We start from the raw sequence: 22,081 nt of genomic DNA, 5'->3' as shown, positions 1-22,081 counted from the left end.
TGGAGCGTCACCCCGAGGTTGCGTGCTGTGGCCGTCCAGAGTTCGGAGGTGAACTGGGCGCCTCTGTCGGAGGTTATGTCGGCCGGTACGCCGAACCTCGCAACCCAGGTGTTAACGAACGCCCTGGCGATGTCGGCTGTGGTGGTGGAGGTCAGCGGCACTGCCTCAGGCCAGCGTGTGTAGCGGTCGACCATCGTGAGGAGATAAGTTTGGCCTTGCGATGGCGGCAGGGGACCGACGATGTCGACGTGTACGTGGTCGAAGCGGCGGCTGGGTACCTCGAAGTCTCCCAGGGGTGCTTTGGTGTGCAGCTGTACCTTAGCCCGTTGGCAGGCAAGGCAGGAGGTGGCCCAAGTCCGAACATCTCTGCTGAGGCCGCGCCAGACGAAGCGCTTGGAGAGGAGTTTGACGGATGCGCGGGAACCCGGGTGAGAGAGCCCGTGGAGCGCATCGAAGACGCGGCGGCGCCAGGTCTCAGGGACGACCGGCCTGGGTTGGCCAAGTGAGACGTCGCACGTGACTGCCGTGGCTTCGGGCCCGTGCGCGACCTTGGTTAGGCGTAGCCCTGGCAGGCTGGTAGCCGCCGAGAGGAGGTCTGGGTCCGTGAGCTGGGCCGCTGCTAGTTGTGCGTAGTCGACCGCGAGGTGATTCGCACAGACGGCGGGACGGGAAAGGCAGTCGGCGACCACGTTGTCTCTACCGGAGACGTGCTGAATGTCCGTAGTAAACTCGGAGACGGCCGCGAGCTGGCGTTGCTGCCTAGCGGACCAGGGTTCGGTGTGCTTGGCCATCGCGTATGTGAGTGGCTTGTGGTCCACATACGAGGTGAAGGGGCGGCCTTCCAGGAGGAACCTGAAATGGCGGACCGACAGGTGGAGTGCGAGAAGCTCGCGGTCGAAAGTGGAGTATTTGACCTCCGGGGGGCGCAGTTGGCGGCTGTAGAAGGCAAGTGGCTGCCACGCGCCATTGACCCACTGCTCGAACACGGCCCCGACCGCGTGGTCGGAGGCGTCGGTGGTGAGCGCGACCCGGGCATCGGCCCTCGGGTGCGCGAGCAGAGTGGCGTCAGCGAGCGCGTTTTTGGTGGTGTCGAAGGCGGCTGCCGTGTCAGTGGTCCAGACTACGTCCATCTTGCCGGATTTTCCTCGGAGGGAGTCGTATAGGGGCTTCATGAGGGCTGCGGCTCTGGGGATGAACCTGTTGTAGAAGTTCACCATCCCGGGGAACTCCTGGAGGCCCTTGATGGTTGTGGGGCGGGGGAATTGCTGGATGGCCTGCACCTTGTTGGGCAGGGGGACGGCCCCAGCAGGGGTGATGTGGTGACCGAGAAAATCGATCTCGGTTAGGCCGAATTGGCACTTCGCCGGGCTGAGGATGAGCCCGTGTTGGGCTAGGCGCCCGAACAGGATGCGCAGGTGTTCGAGGTGTTCCTGTTTGGAGGAGCTGGCCACGAGAATGTCGTCTAGATAGACGAATAGGAAGTTCAGGTCCCAGAGGACTGAGTCCATAAGGCGCTGGAAAGCCTGTGCTGCATTCTTGAGGCCGAAGGGCATCCTCAGGAACTCGAACAGGCCGAATGGGGTGATGACGGCCGTTTTGGGGATGTCCGCGGGGTGTACGGGGACTTGGTGGTAACCGCGCACCAGGTCGACTTTGGAAAAGACGGTTCGTCCGGCCAGTCGGGCCGAGAAGTCCTGGATGTGTGGCACCGGGTATCGATCGGGGGTGGTGGCGTCGTTGAGGCGGCGGTAGTCCCCGCAAGGGCGCCAGCCTCCGCCGGGCTTGGGGGCGATGTGGAGGGGCGAGGCCCAAGGGCTGCTGGAGCGGCGGATGATGCTGAGTTGTTCCATGTTGGTGAACTCGGCCCGCGCGATTTCCAGCTTGGCCGGGTTGAGTCTGCGGGCGTGGGCAGAAACTGGGGGGCCGGTGGTGGGGATATAGTGTTCCACACCGTGCTTGGCGGCTTTGGCCGAAAAGGTCGGGTTAGTGAGGGCGGGAAACTCAGCTAGGAGTGCCGAGTAGTCGTCCGTGGCTCTGGCGAGGCAGTAGGTTGTCAGGCCGGCCGAACGGGCCGGGGTAAAGGCGCCGGGGATGGGGGCCATAGTGTTGATGTCGACGAGGCGGTGCCTCGGAATGTCGACAAGGAGGCCGTGGGTGCGTAGGAAGTCGGCGCCGATGAGTGGGCAGAGGACCTTGGCTGTGAGGAACTCCCAGCGGTAGCGGCGGCCCGCGAGGTCGAGCGTGACCATGCGGGTGCCATATGTGCGGATTTCAGAGCCGTTGGCTGCAGCCAGTGTGATACCCCGTGTGCCGCGTTGGATCTCGAGGGCGGAGGCGGGGGTGATGCTGTGCTGGGCCCCTGTGTCGCACAGAAATTGGCAGTTGGCTCTGTCGTCAGTGACGTACAGTAGGGGCTCCTTCTGCCCCGCGGCCATCGCGGGGGCCGGTGCGGGGGGGGTTTGAAGGAACACGGTGGCATGCAGCGTTGAGCCCTAGCGCCAAAACGGGTGTGGTAGTAGCAGTGACCCGGAGTGGTAGGGTGGTCGGGCCTAGCGGCCCGGGAAGACCGCGTGGTCGTTGCCGTGAGGTCGGGCGCGACGTCGCGAGCGGCCTGTGCAGAGAGCAGCCGGTCGGCCTTTTCGGCTATATCATTCAGGTCCGTGGAGTCAGACTCCACAATGAGCGGGCGGATGCTGGCGGGGAGCTGCCGAATGAAAAGCGTGCGAAAAAGGGCGCCGGGATTTTTGTCGTCTGAGAGGGACAGCATGTGGGAAAGCAGGTCTGATGGTGAAGCGTCACCAAGGCCGGGGAGGTCCAGGAGTTGGCAGTGGCGCTGGTAAGAGGACGTTTGAAATTTTTTAAGTAGCGCAGCCTTCAGATGTTCGTACTTGCCCTCCGTTGGTGGATTCTGCAGCGCTGCCCAAACCTTGGGGACTGTAGCGTAGGTGAGCGAGGCGACGAGGTAGTCATACTTCGTGGCGTCGACTGTAATGCCTTTCAGCCGGAATCTGGACTCAGCTTGAACGAACCAGGCTTCGGCGAGGTTCTCCCAAAAGTCTGGTAATTTAACCGTGACTGCGTTTGTATCCGCCATGCTAGCTTAGGATTCGTCCTGAGCGTCGGGGTCACCAGTGTTGAGATACCGCGGCAAACGTGGGAGTCGAGACCAGAGCTATTGAAAACACAACTGCTTTATTCCAACCACATGACAAAACAGGAACTAGAAAAGCCCGCGCATCCACTTAAATACTTCCCAGACAGGAAGTGCTCCCGGCAGCCTGTCCCTGCGGGAAACAAGTTGCTGGAGGAAAGGGCCCCCGGCTGGGGGCTTCTGCTTAGACTGTCTGTGCCGCCGTGAGCGGATTATGTCCAGTGGTGGCGTGTCGCCACACCAGAACCTTATCTGCTTATAGCAGTTCCTTTGCCTGTCTGTAGGCTGTTTCATGAGCTGAGGTCCAGTTCCACACTGTTGCTTGGTCTAACAGCCTGTGCAGTGGCTCTAAGATTGTGGCTTTGCCCTTGAGAAAACAACTGTAGAAGTTTAACAGTCCGAGGAATGCCTGCAGTTCGGTCTTGTTCTTGGGGGTGGGAGCGCTCCTGATAGCCTCCACCTTCTCCGTAATCGGATGCACACCGTCTTTGTCCACTCGGAATCCCAAGAACGCCACCCCATTGGCAGCGAACACATATTTCTCCTTCTGAAGGCGTAGTCCTACCTCAGCCAGCCGGCGTAGTACTTCCTGCAGCCGCTCATCATGGGCTTCCTGTGTCTTGCCTGTAATCAGTATGTCATCCAAGTAAGGCTGAACTCCCGGAACACCAGCCAACAGGGTGTCCATGAACCTCTGAAAGATTGCCACAGCCGTAGACACCCCAAACTGCAGCCTTGTGGCTCAGAAAAGTCCTCTGTGGGTGTTGATTGTCAACAGCTCGGCTGACTCTTCATCCAGGACCAGTTGCTGGTATGCTTGCTTGAGATCCAGTTTGGTGAACAGAGTGCCTCCAGCCAGTGTTGAAAACAGCTCTGTAACTGTTGGTAAGGGATACACATCTGGTAACACAGCAGTATTAACCGTACATCTGTAATCTCCACAGATTCGCAGGCCCCCATCCTTCTTTGCAATGGGCATGATAGGGGTGGCTCAATGGGAGTTCTTCACTGGCAAGAGAACCCCTTGGTTCACCAGCTTATCCAGGGCCTCATCCACCTTCTTGCGCAACGCAAAAGGAACTGGTCGCGCCTTGAAGAACTTAGGCGCTACCCCTGGGTCCACTTCGATTGAGACTGGCGGTCCCCGACAGGTCCCGAACTCACCAAAAACCTCTTCATAGTTCTCCAACATAGGCATTATGGGCTGTCGCTGTACCGTGTGTACTCCTGTCACTTCAATACCGAGGGGCTCAAACCAATCTCTGCCCAGCAGGCTTGTGCCCTGCCCCGCCACCACATAAAGTGGAAGTGTGTCCTTGACTGCCTGATACTTAACTTCCACATGAATCATACCCAGCACCTGGAGTTGAGCTTGGGACCACTGCCGTAGCATGCCACTGACCTGAGCCATCGCCGGGGGTTCACTTGGCCACAGCCTATTGTAAGTCTCTTCACTTATCAACGAACACGCTGAGCCTGAATCCACCTCCATGCAGAGTGGTGCCCCATTCATGATCACATTTGCCGTGTATCCCCACCGTCTGTGGGATAGCTGCTCAGCTTCCGTGGTATACACTGTGTACTCATCGTTGTCCTCCAGTGTCAGGGTGTGTGTCTGCGATGCTTGTGTTGGCTCTGCTGCAGCAGCCTGAGCTTTCTTCCTGCAGACACGAGCTATGTGTCCTCTTTTCTTACAGAAATGACATACCGCTGACACAAATTTGCACGTAGTGGAACCATGGAGAGCCCCACAGCGGAAACATTTTCTTCCTGTCTCTTTAGTTGCCTCCATGTCTCTCACAGCAGCAGCTGCGTGTGTGGTCTTGTGCACCTCCTCGGCGGCCTGAGATGGTGCTGCCTCTGTACGGAGCATACGTGTGTTCATCGATGCAGCCTCTGCTGCTAAAGCCTTCTCCTCGGCCAGCCGGAACGTCAGGGCCTTCTCCACTAACAGCTGTCTCTGCAATGCCGAGTCCAGCACTCCACACACAATCCGATCACGGAGCATATTGTCTAACTGGTCACCAAAATTACAATGTAATGAGCGCTTCCTCAACTCAGCAATGTAACTTGAAATAGATTGTCCAGGCTGTTGTTTACAATTGTGACAATGGAAACGCTGCACAATCTCTAAGGGTTTTGGGTTAAAATGTTTCTGCAGCTTCTCAATCAAATCAGCATAATCCACCTCACTAGGTTTATGAGAAGCCACCAATGAACGCAGGACGGAGTAAGTAGCAGCTCCGCATACACTTAGCAACACTGAGCGCTTCTTCTCTTCTTTGTCAATATTATTGGCCTCAAAGAAACACCCCAGTCTTTCTGCGTATTCCTCCCATGAACTGTCCTTATCCCCAGAGAACTCTTCAATATGTCCCAAGGTCGTCATAGTTTTAATGTGCACTGTCCCTTTAAGATCCACGGACTTTAAAAATAAAAATTATTTTTCTCCTCCGGCCAGAGTTACGGTAGCTACACTCACGGTAGTTGCCTGGCCCGCACAATACTCTGTCCGCCGTCTACGTCGCAGCTAGCCAACTATCAAAATGCTGTTGATGTTGCTAGCTGATTGGCCCGCTCGTCGCAATTTCCAATATCACGGCTGTAGGTTCGCATGTCTATCTCCGTCCTTCTAGCGAGTTCAACAGCCGCCTCGTCGCCAGTATTGCATCTTGACCGAACAGTAATGAATAGAGGAGACGGAATGTACCTTTTACTATTTACTGAGTAAATGGGTGGACATTACAGCACATTGTCTGCATGGCAGAACCCGAAACGGAAAGTGAAAGACAAAGTAAAACCGAGCCCCCCAGCACCCCCTTCAGGTAACACCCGGGAACTGGGACAAACTTAATTGAAGCAAAACTCAAAACACAACACCAACAACATCCTCGAGTCCCATCGCTGGCTCACCATGGGCCACCTGGCCCTCAGCCAGGAGGACCTGTCACCCACAGCCGAATCTTTCTCCGCCCGTAAGTCCTTGTTCCAGTATTCCGTGACTAAACTAAGCTGTGGCCTGGCGAGCCTGCGTGACTCACAAGGAAGCTTTGGGCAACACCCTGCTGTGCGGAGCTGTCAGCTTTCTGTTACAGAAGCTCCTTTAGACCTGTTCTTCTTCTTAGGCAGTCCCTCGGAACTGAGGATGACTTGCTTCCACACTAACAATGAGTTCTCAGGTGACTGATGAGTCCAATGCGGGACCTACAGTCTCTGTCACAGGTGGGGCAGACGGTGGTTGAAGGGGCGGGTGGGTGGGGTGCTTGGGTTGACGTGCGCTCCTTGCGCTTGGCTTCCGCTTGCTCCCGGCGAAGAGACTCAAGGTGTTCGGCGCCTTCCCGGATGCTTCTCCTCCACTTTGTGCGGTCTTGGGCCAGGGATTCCCAGGTGTCGGTGGGATGTTACACTTTTTCAAGGAGGCTTTGAGGGTGTCCTTGAAGCGTTTCCTCTGCCCACCTGGGGCTCTCTTGCCATGTCGGAGCTCCGAGTAGAGCGCTTGCTTTGGGAGTCTCGTATTGGGCATGCGGACAATGTGACCCGTCCATCGGAGCTGATCGAGCGTGGTCAAAACTTCGATGCTGGGGATGTTGGCCTGAACAAGAACACTGACGTTGGTGCGCCTATCCTGCCAATGGATTTGCAGGATCTTGCGGAGGCAGCGTTGGTGGTACCTTTCCAGTGCTTTGAGGTGCCTGCTTTACATGGTCCATGATACAGCAGGCACCTGTTGTTATCGAGACATTTGTCGACAAGAATCCAATTAACACCATTGTCCCTTTGTGAAGAAAAGCCCCTTTGGCTACAGTGTGACATCTGCATTACGGTTGATTGCATATTAAAATATTCCTGTCCCCCAAGACTTTGTAAGGTGCTGCTCATTTCCTTCCTGATATTTGATGTAATTCATTCATTCTTGGGTGTCACGGGCATTTATTACCCATCCCTAGTTGCCCTGAGAAGGTGGCGGTGGGCCTCCTTCTTGTACCGCTGGTAGCTGGTTTGATTCAACCGAGTGGCTGCTTCAGGGGGCAGTTACGAGTCAAGCACGTTGTTGTGGGACTGGAGTCACATACAGGCCCAGACCGGGTAAGGTCGGCAGGTGTCCTTCCCTAAAGTGTCAGCTGTGGCTCAGTGGGCAGCACCCTCGCCTCTGAGTCAGAAGGTTGTGGGTTCAAGTCCCACTCTCAGAGACTTGAGCACATAAAACTAGGCTGACGCTCCCAGTGCAGTACTGAGGGAGTGTTGCACTGTCGGAGGTGCCGTCTTTCAGATGAGACATTAAACCGAGGCCCCGTCTGCTCTCTCAGGTGGATGTAAAAGATCCCATGGCCACTATTTTGAAGAAGAGCAGGGGAGTTATCCCCGGTGTCCTGGGGCCAATATTTATCCCTCAACCAACATAACAAAATCAGATGATCTGGTCATTATCACATTGCTGTTTGTGGGAGCTTGCTGTGCGCAAATTGGCTGCTGCGTTTCCCACATTACAACAGTGACTACACTCCAGAAAGTACTTCATTGGCTGTAAAGCGCTTTGAGACGTCCGGTGCCCGTGAAAGGCGCTAAAGAAATGCAAGTTTTTCTTTCTTAAAGAACACGAGTGAACCAGTTGGGTTCTTACGACAATCTGACATATCCGCCGTCACTTTTACTGAGGCCAGCTTTTCATTTTAGATTTCTTAAACTGGATTGAAATTCTCAAACAGCCTTGGTGGGATTTAGAACTCACGTTCTACTGGAATATTAGCCCAGTAAGATAACCGCAACACTACTAATTTGCTGAACTACGTCACAAAGATCAGGAATACAGGCTGCTAATACCAATCATATAGAATCATAGAATGATACAGCACAGAAGGAGGCCAGTCGGCCCATCGTGCCTGTGCCGGCTCCTTGAAAGAGCTCTCCAATTAGTCCCGCTCCCTCCACCTGCTCTTTCCCCATAGCCTGCAAATTTTCTCCTTTTCAAGTATTTATCCGATTCCCTTTTGAAAGTTACTATTGAATCTGCTTCCACCGCCCTTTCAGGCAGCGCGTTCCAGATCACAACTCGCTGCGTAAACATTTTTTCCCCTCATGTTGCCTCTGGCTCAATAACGTGTGTTGATATAGTGGCCCGACAAGTCCTCAAGGCGGGTGTCCAGGTTCAGCGGGAGGTTCTCAGTAGCGAGTGCCTTGGCTACTAAAGCACATCTGGGGGCCCAGCCATAGTCACAATGCGGAAAGCCCAGAGTGACTCTGCTGGGGGAGGGGCGAGGGGGTGAGGGGTGATAGGGCGAGGGGCAAGGGGGCGAGGGGCGACGGGGAGAGGGGCGAGGGGGGGAGGGGGCGAGGGGGGTGAGGGGCAAGGGGTGAGGGGGCGAGGGGCAAGGGGGTGAAGGGGGAGGGGGGGAGGGGGCGAGGGGTGAGGGGCGAGGGGGCGAGGGGCAAGGGGGTGAAGGGCAAGGGAGGGGGGGAGGGAGCGAGGGGCAAGGGGGTGAGGGGTGAGGGGGCGGGGGCGAGGGGCGAGGGGGTGAGGGACGAGGGGCTAGGGGGTGAGGGGCAAGGGGCAAGGGGCGAGGGGGCTGAAGGGGAGGTGGACTACCGAGGAACATAGAAACAGGAGGAGGCCATTCAGCCCCTCGGGCCTGTTCCACCATTCAGTTAGACCATGGCTGACCTGTATCTTAACTCCATTTACCCTCCTTGATTCCATAAACTTTAATACCCTTACCTAACAAAAATCTATCAATCTCAGATTTAAGATGATTAATTGAGCCCCAGAATCTACTGCTTTTTGTAGAAGAGAGTTCCACACGTCCACCACTCTTTGCATGAAGAAGTGTTTTCCTAACTTCAAAGTGGGGGGGGGGGCAAGTGAGAGGGACCTAGGGGAGAGGGGGAGGGGCCAATAAAGCGATTTGAATTGAATTGAATTGATTACCGAGGGGGGAGGAGTGGAGGAGGGGAGTGGGAGGGCGATAAGGGGAGGGGGAGAAGGGGGAGGGGTAGGGAGAGAGTGGGAGAGTGAGGGTGAGGGGTGAGGGGGAGAGTGAGGGTGAGGGGGAGAGGGAGGGGGAGTCGTGAGGGGGGAGAGGGAGGGGGGAGTCGTGAGGGGGAGAGGAGGGGGAGTCGTGAGGGGGAGAGGGAGGGGTGAGGGGCAGAGGGGAGGGGGGAGAGAGAGGGGGGGACAGGGAGGGGAGTGGCGAGGGCGGGAGGGTCCTCGTGTTTTCAAAGCTTGTAGGTCGGAGGAGCAAAGTTTGGGGGGTGGGTGGGGTGTCTGGTGAGGAGGTCCCTCGTTTTGAGGAGGCCCCTCGTTTTGAGGAGGCTGGTGGGAACAGGGCGTCAGACGGTGAAAGGAATACAGAGGGGGGAGAGCTGGCAAAGAAAAGCAGAACGAGGAAGAGAAATTATGAAGGAAAGGAAGAGGGAAAGAAGGGCAGAGTTGGGCTGAGGGCCAGAGAACACTGAACCGTTGCACAGGGCTTTGGAAGGAGTTGGCAGATCGGCTGGAAGACTTTGCTTGTTACCGAGTTAGAGCCGGGGAGAGTTTCTGCCACATACTCTGGCCGGCTTTCAAGTGCACAGTTTGGCTGCGTCAGTTATTATTGGCCGAGGAAAGTTTTCTGAAGCCTGTTTGTGTGTGAGCCGTCTCATTATTAACACAAACTCCCACCGGAATCCGGGGAATATTGATCATCCGTTATTGCCGATGCAACCGGGGTCTCTCCCTTTAAATCACCGGGGACTCGTTCCCCTTCATTTGGAAAATGGTCTGTTGCCGGGCAGAAAACGCATGGTTAAATTGGTTAAAGAAAGTTGGCCAATAAGAATACAATCTGTGCTTTGTTACTGGGCTGTGACGGCCAGTCAGAAACTCAAGGAGAAGGTGGTTTCCTTAGGGGGGGGGGGGGGGGGGGAGAGTCTCCAGCTCACTGACTCGCAAAATGTCTCGCTTTCTCCCCACTCTCCCATCTTCGCTCTCTATCTCTCCCCCTCTCTCTCTCCCTCTCTCTTTCTCTCTATCCCTCTCTCTCTCTCTCTTTCTCTCTACCCCTCTTTCTCTCTCTCCCTCTCTCTTTCCCTCTCTCTTTCTCTCTCCCTCTCTCTTTCTCTCTATCCCTCTCTCTATCAATACAATACAATACAATACAAATCGCTTTATTGGCATGATAAGTTACATCTTATGTTGCCAAAGCATCAAGATACATTTATGGTTGAACACATAAACGCGGTTCCATTCATACAGTGTATAAACAGGTATATCCCTGAGTTTATAAATATACAATATACTCTTGTCTTAGTTTACTGGTTGTCCCTCTGTTCATGGCAAGCTGTAACATAGTGTGCCGCCAGTGTTACACAGCTTCTCTCCTCCCCCAGTAGGAATGGGAGTTTTTGGTTGTCAGTCAGATTTCTGAATTCAGGGCATATTTGTGAGAATTTTTGATAGAAATTCTCTCTGATGCCCTGATATTTTCCACAGGCTGTGAGGAAGTGCATCTCTGTCTCAACTACTCCCTGACTGCAGTGAGAGCATATCCTGTCTTCTCTTGGCAGCCTGGTCTGCCTGTGTCTGCCTTTTTCGATCGCTAGGCTATGTTCGCTAAGTCTGTACCTTGTCAAGGTTCTTCTCAGTTTGTTATCCTTTACCATGGTCAGGTAATCAGCTATGTTGTATTGTCTGTTTAGGGCCAAGTAGCAATTGAGTTTGCTTTGGGTTTTTGTTGTTTCTGCCCAATATGACAGATATTTTTCCTTTTGCTTAGCGACGATTGTGTTGGGTCGAATTCTTTGTGTTACCCTGTCACTGTCCTGGGACTGGTTATTGTTAGTATTGTTATTAGTTACTTTATTGAGTCCCCAGGACTAGTTGACTGAGGGTATTCTTCTTTATGGTCAGCTCTTGGCATTTCAGGGCGTCGTAGTGATAGCATTGGGGGTTGCTCATTTGTAGGTGATTCCAAAATTTGGTGGCTCTTTTTTGGATAGTGATTATTAATGGGTATTGGCCTAGTTCCGCCCTGCATGCGTTGTTTACTGTTTTCCTTTGAGTCCGGAGGATACTTTTACAGAATTCCGCATGTAGGATCTCAATTGGGTGTTTGTCCCATTTTGCAAAATCTTGTTGTGTTAGTGGTCCCCAGACCTCACTGCCATAGAGTGCAATTGGTTCAATTACTGATTTGAAAATTTTGAGCCAAATGCTAATTGGGATTTCTATTTGGATTGATTTTTTGATGGCATAGAAAGCCCTTCTTGCTTTCTCTTTCAGTTCATTCACAGCCAGTTTGAAGTTTCCCGTAGAACTGATTTTTAAGCCCAAGTATGTGTAGTGAGTGGTTTGTTCAATTTTGGTTGTTCCTACTGTGAAATTTATTGTGGGTCCATGTTGTTTGGATCTTTGCTGGAACACAAGGACTTTGGTTTTTTGGGGATTTATTGTCAGGGCCCAAGTCTGGCAGTACGACTCCAGCAGGTCCAGGTTCTGCTGTAGACCCTCCTTAGTTGGTGACAGCAGAACCAGGTCGTCGGCCTATCTCTCTCCCTCTCTCTTTCTATCTCTCCCTCTCTCTCTCTCTTCCTCTCTCTATCTCTCTCCCTCTCTCTTTCTCTCCCTCTATCTCTCTCCTCTCTCGCTTTCTCTCTCTCCCTCTCTCTTTCTATGTCTCCCTCTCGCTTTCTCTCTATCCCTCTCTCTATCTCTCTCCCTCTCTCTTTCTATCTCTCCCTCTCTCTCTCTCTTCCTCTCTCTATCTCTCTCCCTCTCTCTTTCTCTCCCTCTCTCTATCTCTCTCCCTCTCGCTTTCTCTCTCTCCCTCTCTCTTTCTATGTCTCCCTCTCGCTTTCTCTCTATCCCTCTCTCTTTCTCTCTCTCCCTCTCTCTCTTTCTCTCTATCCCTCTCTCTTTCTCTCTCCCTCTCTCTTTCTCTCTATCCCTCTCTCTATCTCTCTCCCTCTCTCTTTCTCTCTCTTCCTCTCTCTATCTCTCTCCCTCTCTCTTTCTCTCTATCCCTCTCTCTATCTCTCTCTCCCTCTGTCTTTCTCTCTATCCCTCTCTCTGTCTCTCTCTCCCCCTCTCTTTTTCTATCCCTCTCTCTTTCTATCTCTCTCTGTCTCCCCCTCTCTTTCTCTCTATACTTCTCTCTATCTTTATCCTTCTCTCTTTCACACTATCCCTCTCTCTATCTCTCTCTCTCCCTCTCTCTTTCTCTCTATCCCTCTCTTTCTCTCTATTCCTCTCCCAGTCTCCCCCTCTCTTTCTCTCTATACCTCTCTCTATCTTTATCCTTCTCTCTTTCACTCTATCCCTCGCTTTTTGTCTCTGTCTCTCTCTCTCTAAAACGTTCTTTCTCTCTATCCCCCCTCTGTCTCTCTTTCCCTCTCTCTATGTCTCTGTCTCTCTCTCTCTCCCTTTCTCTTTCTCTCTACCCCCTCTCTGTCTCCCTCTCTCCCTCTCTCGTTCTCTCTATCCCTCTCTCTGTCTCGTTCAATCCCCTCTCATTCTCTCTGTGCCTCTCCCTGCCCTCTCTATCTCTCTGTCTCCCTCTCTCGTTCTCTCTATCCCTCTCTCTGTCGTTCAATCCCCTCTCATTCTCTCTATGCCTCTCCCTGCCCTCTCTATCTCTCTCTCTATCTCTCTGTCTCCCTCCATCTCTCTCTCTACCCAAAAGGGTGACTCTTGCCGAGATACAGTTCTGTAGCTTCCAGCTGCCCTCCAGCACCTCATCCAAGTGTCCATTTCTCACGGACTATTCGACTGCTATGTGCGTTGCACCAGTCCTCACCTGCTCAACAGGCATGATTTCCAGCGGGGGTTTCACTGGCTAGTGATCTGCAGCAGGGAAACCAGGCCGAGTTTGCACCCCCCCCCCCCCCCCGCCACCGCTCCCTAACCTTGGGACCTAGTGGCCAATCGGAGTACCCCGTTAATGCCACCCCAGCGAAGGTCAGCCCAGCAGGATTGACCCTGGGCCGCCCCAGGTCTGGCTAGTGAAGTCCCACAGAGCCCGATGGGGGTGGGTGGGGGGGGGGGGGTGCATTTTAAAGATGAGCGGGATTGGTGGGGCTGGGAAACGGTCTGGCCCCGATCAGTGTGAGGCCGGAGAGATTTTAAATCAGATCCCAGCAGGAAGAGCTATGTGGCCGGTGGACGGGAACGGGATTTGGGATACCGGGGAAGCCTCTGTAGGGGACCCAATCGAACAGGTCCTCTCCCCTCCCCACGGTGTTAAGGTAAGTCTTTGGTAAGATGCCCAGACATTTGATGGGGGACGGGAAGCCCGGGGCAGGGTAGGTCCGAGGGTTCCTGGTGGGGCTCGGACAGACGCTTGTCTATATTCTCTAGGGTTTAGGAGAATGAGAGGTGATCTCATTGAAACAAATAAAATTCTTACAGGGCTTGACAGGGTAGATGCAGAGAGGATGTTTCCCCTGGCTGGGGAGTCTAGAACCAGGGGTCACAGTCTCAGAATAAGGGGTCGGCCATTTAGGACTGAGATGAGGAGAAATGTCTTCACTCAGAGGGTGGTGAATCTTTGGAATTCTCTACCCCAGAGGGCTGTGGAGGCTCAGTCATTGAGTATATTCAAGACAGAGATCGATAGATTTTTGAATATTACAGGAATCAAGGGATATGGGGCTGGTCGATGATCAGCCATGATCTTATTGAATGGTGGAGCAGGCTCGAGGAGCCAAATGGCCGACTCCTGCTACTATTTCTTATGTTCTTATGTTCGTCATTCACATGAAAATGATAGAAATTTCAAATAACTTACCGGGCTGTGCTCCTCCGGCCCTGGATCCATTTCCATCCAGGTCTGGTCTGACGGGAAGAAATCACCAAGGCCTCTCCGCGAAGGCCAGGGCTTCAAACTGCAGTCAGGCCCTGACGGTGTATCCGAGCCCGAACGGCTTATTAAAGGAAGATCCCGCCGGCTTTGGGGCAGGTGTCTTTGGTGCCTGAAAGTTCAAATTACAGTCGGCAGGGTCAGGGCCAGGCTGCACCAACGGCGCTAACCCTACCAACTACAGCAATGCAGCAAGACCTGGATGACGTTCAGGCTTGGGCTGATAAGTGGCAGGTAACATTCGCGCCACACAAGTGCCAGGCAATGACCATCTCCAACAAGAGAAAGTCTAACCACCACCCCTTGATATTCAATGGAATTACCATCGCCGAACCCCCCCCACCATCAACATCCTGGGGGTCACTATGGACCAGAAACTTAACTGGATCAGCCACGTAAATACTGTGGCTACAAGAGCAGGTCAGAGGCTGGGTATTCTGTGACGAGTGTCTCACCTCCTGACTCCCCAAAGCCTTTCCATCATCTACAAGGCACAAGTCAGGAGTGTGATGGAATACTCTCCACTTGCCTGGATGAGTGCAGTTCCAACAATGCTCAAGAAGCTCGACACCATCCAGGACAAAGCAGCCCACTTGATTGGCACCCCATCCACCACCTTAAACATTCACTCCCTCCACCACGGCGCACCGTGGCTGCAGTGTGTACCATCTACAAGATGCACTGCAGCAACTCGCCAAGGCTTCTTCAGCAGCACCTCCCAAACCCTCAACCTCTACTCCCTAGAAGGACAAGGGCAGCAGGCGCATGGGAACACCACCACCTCCAAGTTCCCCTCCAAGCCACACACCATCCTGACTTGGAAATATATCGCTGATCCTTCATCGTCGCTGGGTCAAAATCCTGGAACTCCCTTCCTAACAGCACTGTGGGAGTCCCTTCACCACACGGACTGCAGCGGTTCAAGAAGGCGGCTCACCACCACCTTCTCAAGGGCGACTAGGGATGGGCAATGAATCAAAAGCAAAATACTGCAGATGCTGCAAATCTGAAATAAAAACAGAAAATGCTGGAAACACTCAGCAGGTCAGGCAGCATCTGTGGAGAGAGAAACAGAGTTAACGTTTCAGGTCGATGACCTTCTGTCAGAACGCTGACTTTGCCAGCGACGCCCCCATCCCAGGAACGAATAAAAAAAATGGCACTGACCGTACCAACTACACCCGTGGTATCAACTGCACCAACATGTCCGCTACAGTACGTTTTGTTCCCAGACACACAGAAGTTCCGCACACATTCCTGATAATCTGCGTCAGTGATGTCTGTGGATGGCAGCAATTGCCCGAGACAATAGGCGGAGCTCAGCCCCACAGGAATCCCTCATTACGATGCCCTCGTCCTGTTGGGGATCGGCGTGTTGGTAAAAAGACCGAACAGGAAGCGTCGTACACTATAACCGGTCAAGCAGGCCCCACAAACAGCAGGTCGGATGAATGGTGGTTTTTGGTTTGAAGGGGGGAATGTTGACCAGAACTTTTGGAGAACACCCCCTCCCTACTCTTTGAAAAGCTCCATGGAATCTTTGCTATCCACAAGAACAGGAAGGGAGGGCCGTCGTTCAAAATCTCAACCAGAGGACAACACGCGCAACAGTGCAGCAACACTCAGGACCACACTGGGAGTGCCAGCCTGGATTATGGGCTCAAGTCCTGGAGTGGGGCTTGAACCCGCGACCTTTTTTGCTTCAAGAGGCAAGAATGTTACCCACTGGTCTAAGCTGACACACCCAAACGCTTCATCGTGTAACTGAATGAGGAACTGGGAGGACACCCCTGCTCTTCGAAGTACTGCCGTGGGATCTTTTACGTCCACCCGAGAGAGCAGAGGGGGGCCTCGTTTTAACGTTTCATCCGCAAGACGGCACCTCCGACAGTGCGGCACTCCCTCAGCACTGGCACTGGGAGTGGCAGCCTAGATTTTTGCGCTCCAGTCTCTGGAGTTGGGACTTGAACCGCCCCCCCCCGCCGCCCCCAACCTTCTGACTCAGAGACAAGAGAGTGCTACCCACTGAGCCACAGCTGAAAGACCTCATCTGGTATGTTTTAAATTGGTCTTCGGCAATAGCACAAATCGGGCGTGGGCCAATTGGCCGCCCATTTTAAGTCTCGCCCATTTACTGCTCCATTGTAGACCGATTATGCCTCATTTGCCCCGATTACGCCCCATTCGCCTCCATGATGTGAAGCTGTGATAACCACGGATGAGAACTGCCTCACCAAGTGCCTGGTTTGATGAAATATTCCCACTTAACCAGTTAAAGTCTGACTGTAAAACAGCACAGCATCCAGCAACAACAACAACTTGCATTTATACGGCGCCTTGATCGTAGTAAACCGCCCCAAGGCCGCTTCACAGGAGCGATTATCAGACATAAGGAGAAATTAGGACAGATGGCCAAATGCTTGGTCAAAGATGTCGGTTTTAAGCGGCGTCTTAAAGGAGGAGAGAGAGGCGGAGAGGTTTAGGGAGGGAATTCCAGAGCTAGGGGCCCAGGCAGCTGAAGGCATGGCCGCCAATGGTGGGGCGAAATTGGAAGTGGGGATGAGCAACAGGCCAGAATTGGAGGAGCGATGAGATCTCGGGGGGTTGTAGGGCTGGAGGAGGTTAGAGAGATAGGGAGGGGAGGTGCCAGGGCCGTGGAGGGATTTCAACACAAGGATGAGAATCAGTCAGTGCTTTCTGAAAGCCTCAGCCAGTGGTTGAGGACAAGAGGCCTGTGCTGAGGCACCTGATCTCAGACAAGAGGGGCCCTCGATGGGGGTTGGGCAAAGGGAAAGAAAACCCAGCCAGGTCTTCCATCACGGATCTCATTCCAGATGTGTGGGTGTTGTGTAAGGACAACATCAGGCCAGGCTCTTCCCACATTGACTGTCTAGACTTGCACACACTCGGAGAATGACAAAATGGGCGATTTGTTAAAGAACATCGTACCCCACCAAGATTCAGCACATTCTGGTGGTGGGTTGGGGGGGGGGGAGGGGGAGAGAGGGGAAGGGGGAGGAAGGAGGGAGGGGGAGAGAGAGGAAGGGGGAGAAAGGAGGGAGGAGGCGAGGGGGAGGGAGGGAAGGGAAGGGGGAGGGAGCGGGGAGGTGAGGGAGGTGGGAGGCAGAGGGAGGTGAGGGTGGGACAGAGGGAGGGGCAGGCAGCGGGATGGGGAAGGAGGGAGGGGGAGGGGGAGAGGGAGAAGAGAGGGAAGGGGAGGAAGGGGTGGGGAGAGGTGAGGTGGAGGGAGGGGGAGGTAGAGGGGGAAGAGGAAAGGGGAGGGATGGAGGGGGAGGTGGGGCGAGGTGGAGGGAGGGGGTGAGGGGGACGGGATGGAGAGGGGAGGGATGGAGGGCGAGGTGGAGGGAGCGGGCGAGGGGGACGGATGAGGAGAGGGGAGGGATGGAGGGGGAAGTGGGGCGAGATGGAGGGAGGGGGCGAGGGGGACAGGATAGAGGGGGAGGGAAGGGGGCGAGAGGGACGGGGTGGAGGGGGAGGTGGGCGAGGTGGAGGGAGTGGGCGAGGGGGACGAGATAGAGGGGGAGGGAAGGGAGGGGGAGGGAGGGGGCGAGGGGGACGGGATGGAGGGGGAGGTGGGTTGAAGTGGAGGGAGGGGGCGAGGGGGATGGCATTGAGGGGGAGGTAGGGCAAGGGGGATGGGAGGGAAGGGACGAGTGGGAGGGGAGGGGAGGGATGGAGGGGGAGGTGGGGTGAGGTGGAGGGCCGGGGGGGAGAAGCAATGCAGGAAAACATTTGAAAGAAATGGCACAGTGTGGAACCTCAGCTGGACTTTGCTTCTCTATCACATCATTTCTGTCCCGGCTCCAAAAGAAATACAAGATCTTTCCATTCCTCTCCAAAAATCTGCTTGATAAATAGTTCTCGAAATGTTCTATTTTCACCCTGATAGTTCTGTAAAACTTACTATTCTTCTGAATGTGTGCACCAGAAAAGCAGGCCTTATCAAAGTCACCTTTGTGACAGTGACCGTGGTAAACTATCCCACCTCGTCCTTCTCGACCTGTCTGCAGCCTTAACAGGGTTGACCACTCCATCCTCCTCCAACGCCTCTCCCCCATTGGCCGGCTGGGTGAGACTGCCCTCACCCGGTTCCATTCTTATCTGTCCAATCATAGTCAGAGAATCACAAACAATGGCTTCTCTTCCCGCTCCCGCATCGTTACTTCTGGAGCCCCCACAAAGGAGCTATCCTTGGCCCCCTCCTATTTCTCATCTACATGCTGCCCCTCGGCGACATCATCCGAAAACAACAGCGTCAGTTTGCACATATATGCTGACGACACCCAGCACGACCTCACCGCCAGCTCTCTCCACCCCTCCACTGCCTTTGGTTTGTCAGGCTGCTCCTCCGACATCCACTGCTGGATGATCAGGAATTTGCTCCAATTAAATATTGGGAAGACTGAAGCCAGTGTCTTTGATCCCTGCCACAAACTCCGTTCCCTAGCCACCGACTCCATCCCTCTCCCTGGCAACTGTCTGAGGCTGAACCAGACTGTTTGCAACTTTGGTGTCATATTTGACCCTGAGCTGAGCTTCTGACCCCATATCCTCTCCATCACCAAGACCGCCTACTTCCACCTCCGTAACTCCGTAACTCTGCCCCTGCCTCAGCTCATTCACTGCTGAAACCCTCATCCACACCTTTGTTACCTCTAGACTCGACTAACCCAACGCACTCCTGGCTGGCCTCCATCTTCCACCCTTCATAAGCTTCGGCTGATCCAAAAACTTGGCTGCCCCGTGTCCTAACTCACACCGAGTCCCATTCACCCATCACCCCCTGGTGCTCGGTGACCTACATTGGCTCCCGGCCCGGCAACGCCTCGATTTTAAAATTCTCATCCTTGTCCATCTATGGCATCCTCGCACCCCTCCCTATGTCCAAACCTACAACCCTCTGAGATCTCTGCATTCCTCCAATTCTGGCCTCTTGAGCATCCCCAAACTTAATCGCCGTACCATTGGCGGCCGTGCCTTCAGCTGCCCGGGCCCTGAACTCTGGAATTCCCTCCCTAAACCTCTCTACCTCACTTTCCTCCTTTAAGGCGCTCCTTAAAACCTACCTATTTTGGTCCTAATATCTCCTTATGTGGCTCGGTGTCAAATCTTGTTTGATAATCGCTCCTGTGAAGCGCCTTGGGACTTATTACTACAGTAAAGGCGCTGTATAAATGCAAGTTGTTGTTGTTATAAATGCAAGTCTTTCTATTGGTTGGGTTAGGTTGACTTAACGGTTTTAGTAAAGCAACTTTCTCTATATTTACATTGTTAGAAGCTCCCCAGTTGGTTGACTGCATCTCCTGTGAGGCTCCGAGCCATGGCGAGCTGGACAGATTGCGGGTCCAATCCCGAGTATTAGGTGGGCCATTGTCAGGATCCAATAATTGGTATCAGCAACCACCAAGCTCATGTCAACATTGAGTTAACTAACTTTAGCCAGTGGGAGAGAGATACACAGGTAACAGTAAATTTATTGAAACCAAACACAGTTTGAGGAAAGAGGTTTGGAGAAGTATCGTTACACAAAGGGTTATTGGAGATTGGAACGCTAGGCCACAGGGAGGGGTTGAGGCAGAGAGACCATTGAATATTTTCAGGGAAAATTGGATCAATATTTGAAGTCTGGAATTGATACAGGGCTATGGGGAAAGAGCGGGGCAGTGGGATTAGTTTGGGATTGATACAGGGCTATGGGGAGAGAGCGGGGCAGTGGGATTAGTTTGGGATTGATACAGGGCTATGGGGAGAGAGCGGGGCAGTGGGATTAGTTTGGGATTGATACAGGGCTATGGGGAGAGAGCAGGGCAGTGGGATTAGTTTGGGATTGCTGCAGGGCTATGGGAAGAGAGTGGGGAAGTGGGATTAGTTTGGGATTGATGCAGGGCCACGGGGAGAGAGCGGGGCAGTGGGATTAGTTTGGGATGGATAAAGGGCTATGGGGAGAGAGCGGGTCAGTGGGATTAGTTTGGGATTGATACAGGGTTATGGGGAGAGAGCGGGGCAGTGGGATTAGTTTGGGATTGATACAGGGCTATGGGGAGAGTGCGGGCAGTTGGATTAGTTTGGGATTGATACAGGGCTATGGGGAGAGAGCGGAACAGTGGGATTAGTTTGGGATTGATACAGGGTTATGGGGAGAGAGCGGGGCAGTGGGATTAGTTTGGGATTGATACAGGGCTATGGGGAGAGCGGGACAGTGGGATTAGTTTGGGATTGATACAGGGCTACGGGGAGAGAGCGGGGCAGTGCAATTAGTTTGGGATTGATACAGGGCTATGGGCAGAGAGCGGGGCAGTGGGATTAGTTTGGGATTGATACAGGGCTATGGGGAGAGAGCGGGGCAGTGGGATTAGTTTGGGTTTGATACAGGGCTACGGGGAGAGAGCGGGGCAGTGCGATTAGTTTGGGATTGATAGAGGGCTATGGGGAGAGAGCGGGGCAGTGGGATTAGTTTGGGATTTATACAGGGCTATGGGCAGAGAGTGGGGCAGTGGGATTAGTTTGGGATTGATACAGGGCTATGGGGAGAGAGCAGGGCAGTGGGATTAGTTTGGGATTGATACAGGGCTATGGTGAGAGAGCAGGGCAGTGGGATTAGTTTGGGATTGCTACAGGGCTATGGGAAGAGAGTGGGGAAGTGGGATTAGTTTGGGATTGATGCAGGGCCACGGGGAGAGAGCGGGGCAGTGGGATTAGTTTGGGATTGATACAGGGCTATGGGGAGAGAGCGGGGCAGTGGGATTAGTTTGGGATTGATACAGGGTTATGGGGAGAGAGCGGGGCAGTGGGATTAGTTTGGGATTGATACAGGGCTATGGGGAGAGAGCGGAACAGTGGGATTAGTTTGGGATTGATATAGGGCTATGGGGAGAGAGCGGGGCAGTGGAATCAGTTTGGGATTGATACAGGGCTATGAGCGGGGTAGTGGGATTAGTTTGGGATTGATAAAGGGCTATAGAGAGAGAGAGGGGCAGTGGGATTAGTTTGGGATTGATACAGGGCTATGGGAAGAGAGTGGGGCAGTGGGATTAGTTTGGGATTGATACAGGGCTATGGGGAGAGAGCGGGGCAGTGGGATTAGTTTGAGATTGATACAGGGCTATGGGGAGAGAGTGGCGCAGTGGGATTGGTTTGGGATTGATACACAGCTATGGGCAGAGAGCGGGGCATTGGGATTAGTTTTGGATTGATACGGGGCTATGGGGAGAAAGCAAGTCAGTGGGATTAGCTTGGGATTGTTACTGGGCTATGGGGAGAAAGCGGGGCAGTGGGATTAGATTGTGATTGTTACTGGGCTATGGGGAGAAAGTGGGGCAGTGGGATTAATTTGGGATTTATACAGGGCTATGGGGAGAAAGCGGGGCAGTGGGATTAGCTTGGGATTGTTACTGTGCTATGGGGAGAAAGCGGGGTAGTGGGATTAGTTTGGGATTGATACAGGACTATGGAGAGAGAGCGGGGCAGTGGCATTAGTTTGGGATTGATACAGGGCTATGGGGAGAAAGCGGGGCAGTGGGATTAGCTTGGGATTGTTACTGGGCTATGGGGAGAGTGCGGAGCAGTGGGATTAGTTTGGGATTGCTGTCGGATTGTTGCAAGAACCCTACTGGCTCATTAATATTCTTCAGGAAGTTATGACCGACACGAGGCTCCAATCCAACGCGGTGTGGGTTCACTCGTAACAACCTCAGGTCAACAAAAGCTGTCCAATTAATACTGATTTACTAACATCGCCCACATCCCAAGAACACATTTTTTAAGAAGTACTCATCTTATTTATAAAATCCACCCCATGGTCTGATGCAATTAACGGTCGAACTCTCAGCCCAACACAATATTCCCACAATTGTAATTTGAAGTTCCCATGATGGCAATGTTCAAATTCCAAGTCACCCAAAATTATAAGTGGTGTTGGTTACAAGGGCCCAGTCTATTGTGGGACATTTCTGTTTGCCTCTGGTTGTCGGGGAATATATTCTCCTGGACTTTTCACCACGGATTTTAAAGTTGGTTGTTTCTCTCTCTCAGTCCGTGAGCTAACATGATAAAGACACCATTGTTCCGAGCCCATCCAGGC

General features: G+C 53.5%; 1 protein-coding gene across 1 annotated transcript in view; it reads left to right on the top strand.

The window, feature by feature from the left end:
• Positions 1-21,686, top strand: part of LOC147115451 (transmembrane protein 212-like) — a 44,632-nt gene extending 22,946 nt beyond the window's left edge. Inside the window, exon 4 of the mRNA XM_085989587.1 lies at positions 21,633-21,686. Within this exon, the coding sequence (XP_085845713.1) occupies positions 21,633-21,686 (54 nt within the window). The remainder of the gene's footprint in view (positions 1-21,632) is intronic.
• Positions 21,687-22,081: the final 395 nt, after the last annotated feature.

Source organism: Somniosus microcephalus, chromosome 6 (genome assembly GCF_052327205.1).
Source record: "Somniosus microcephalus isolate GS21.2 chromosome 6, FLI_Smic_1.0, whole genome shotgun sequence".
NCBI classification, from domain to species: Eukaryota; Metazoa; Chordata; class Chondrichthyes; order Squaliformes; family Somniosidae; genus Somniosus; species Somniosus microcephalus.
Note: the sequence above shows the minus strand (reverse complement) of the source record. Positions and strands in the feature narration are given on the sequence as shown.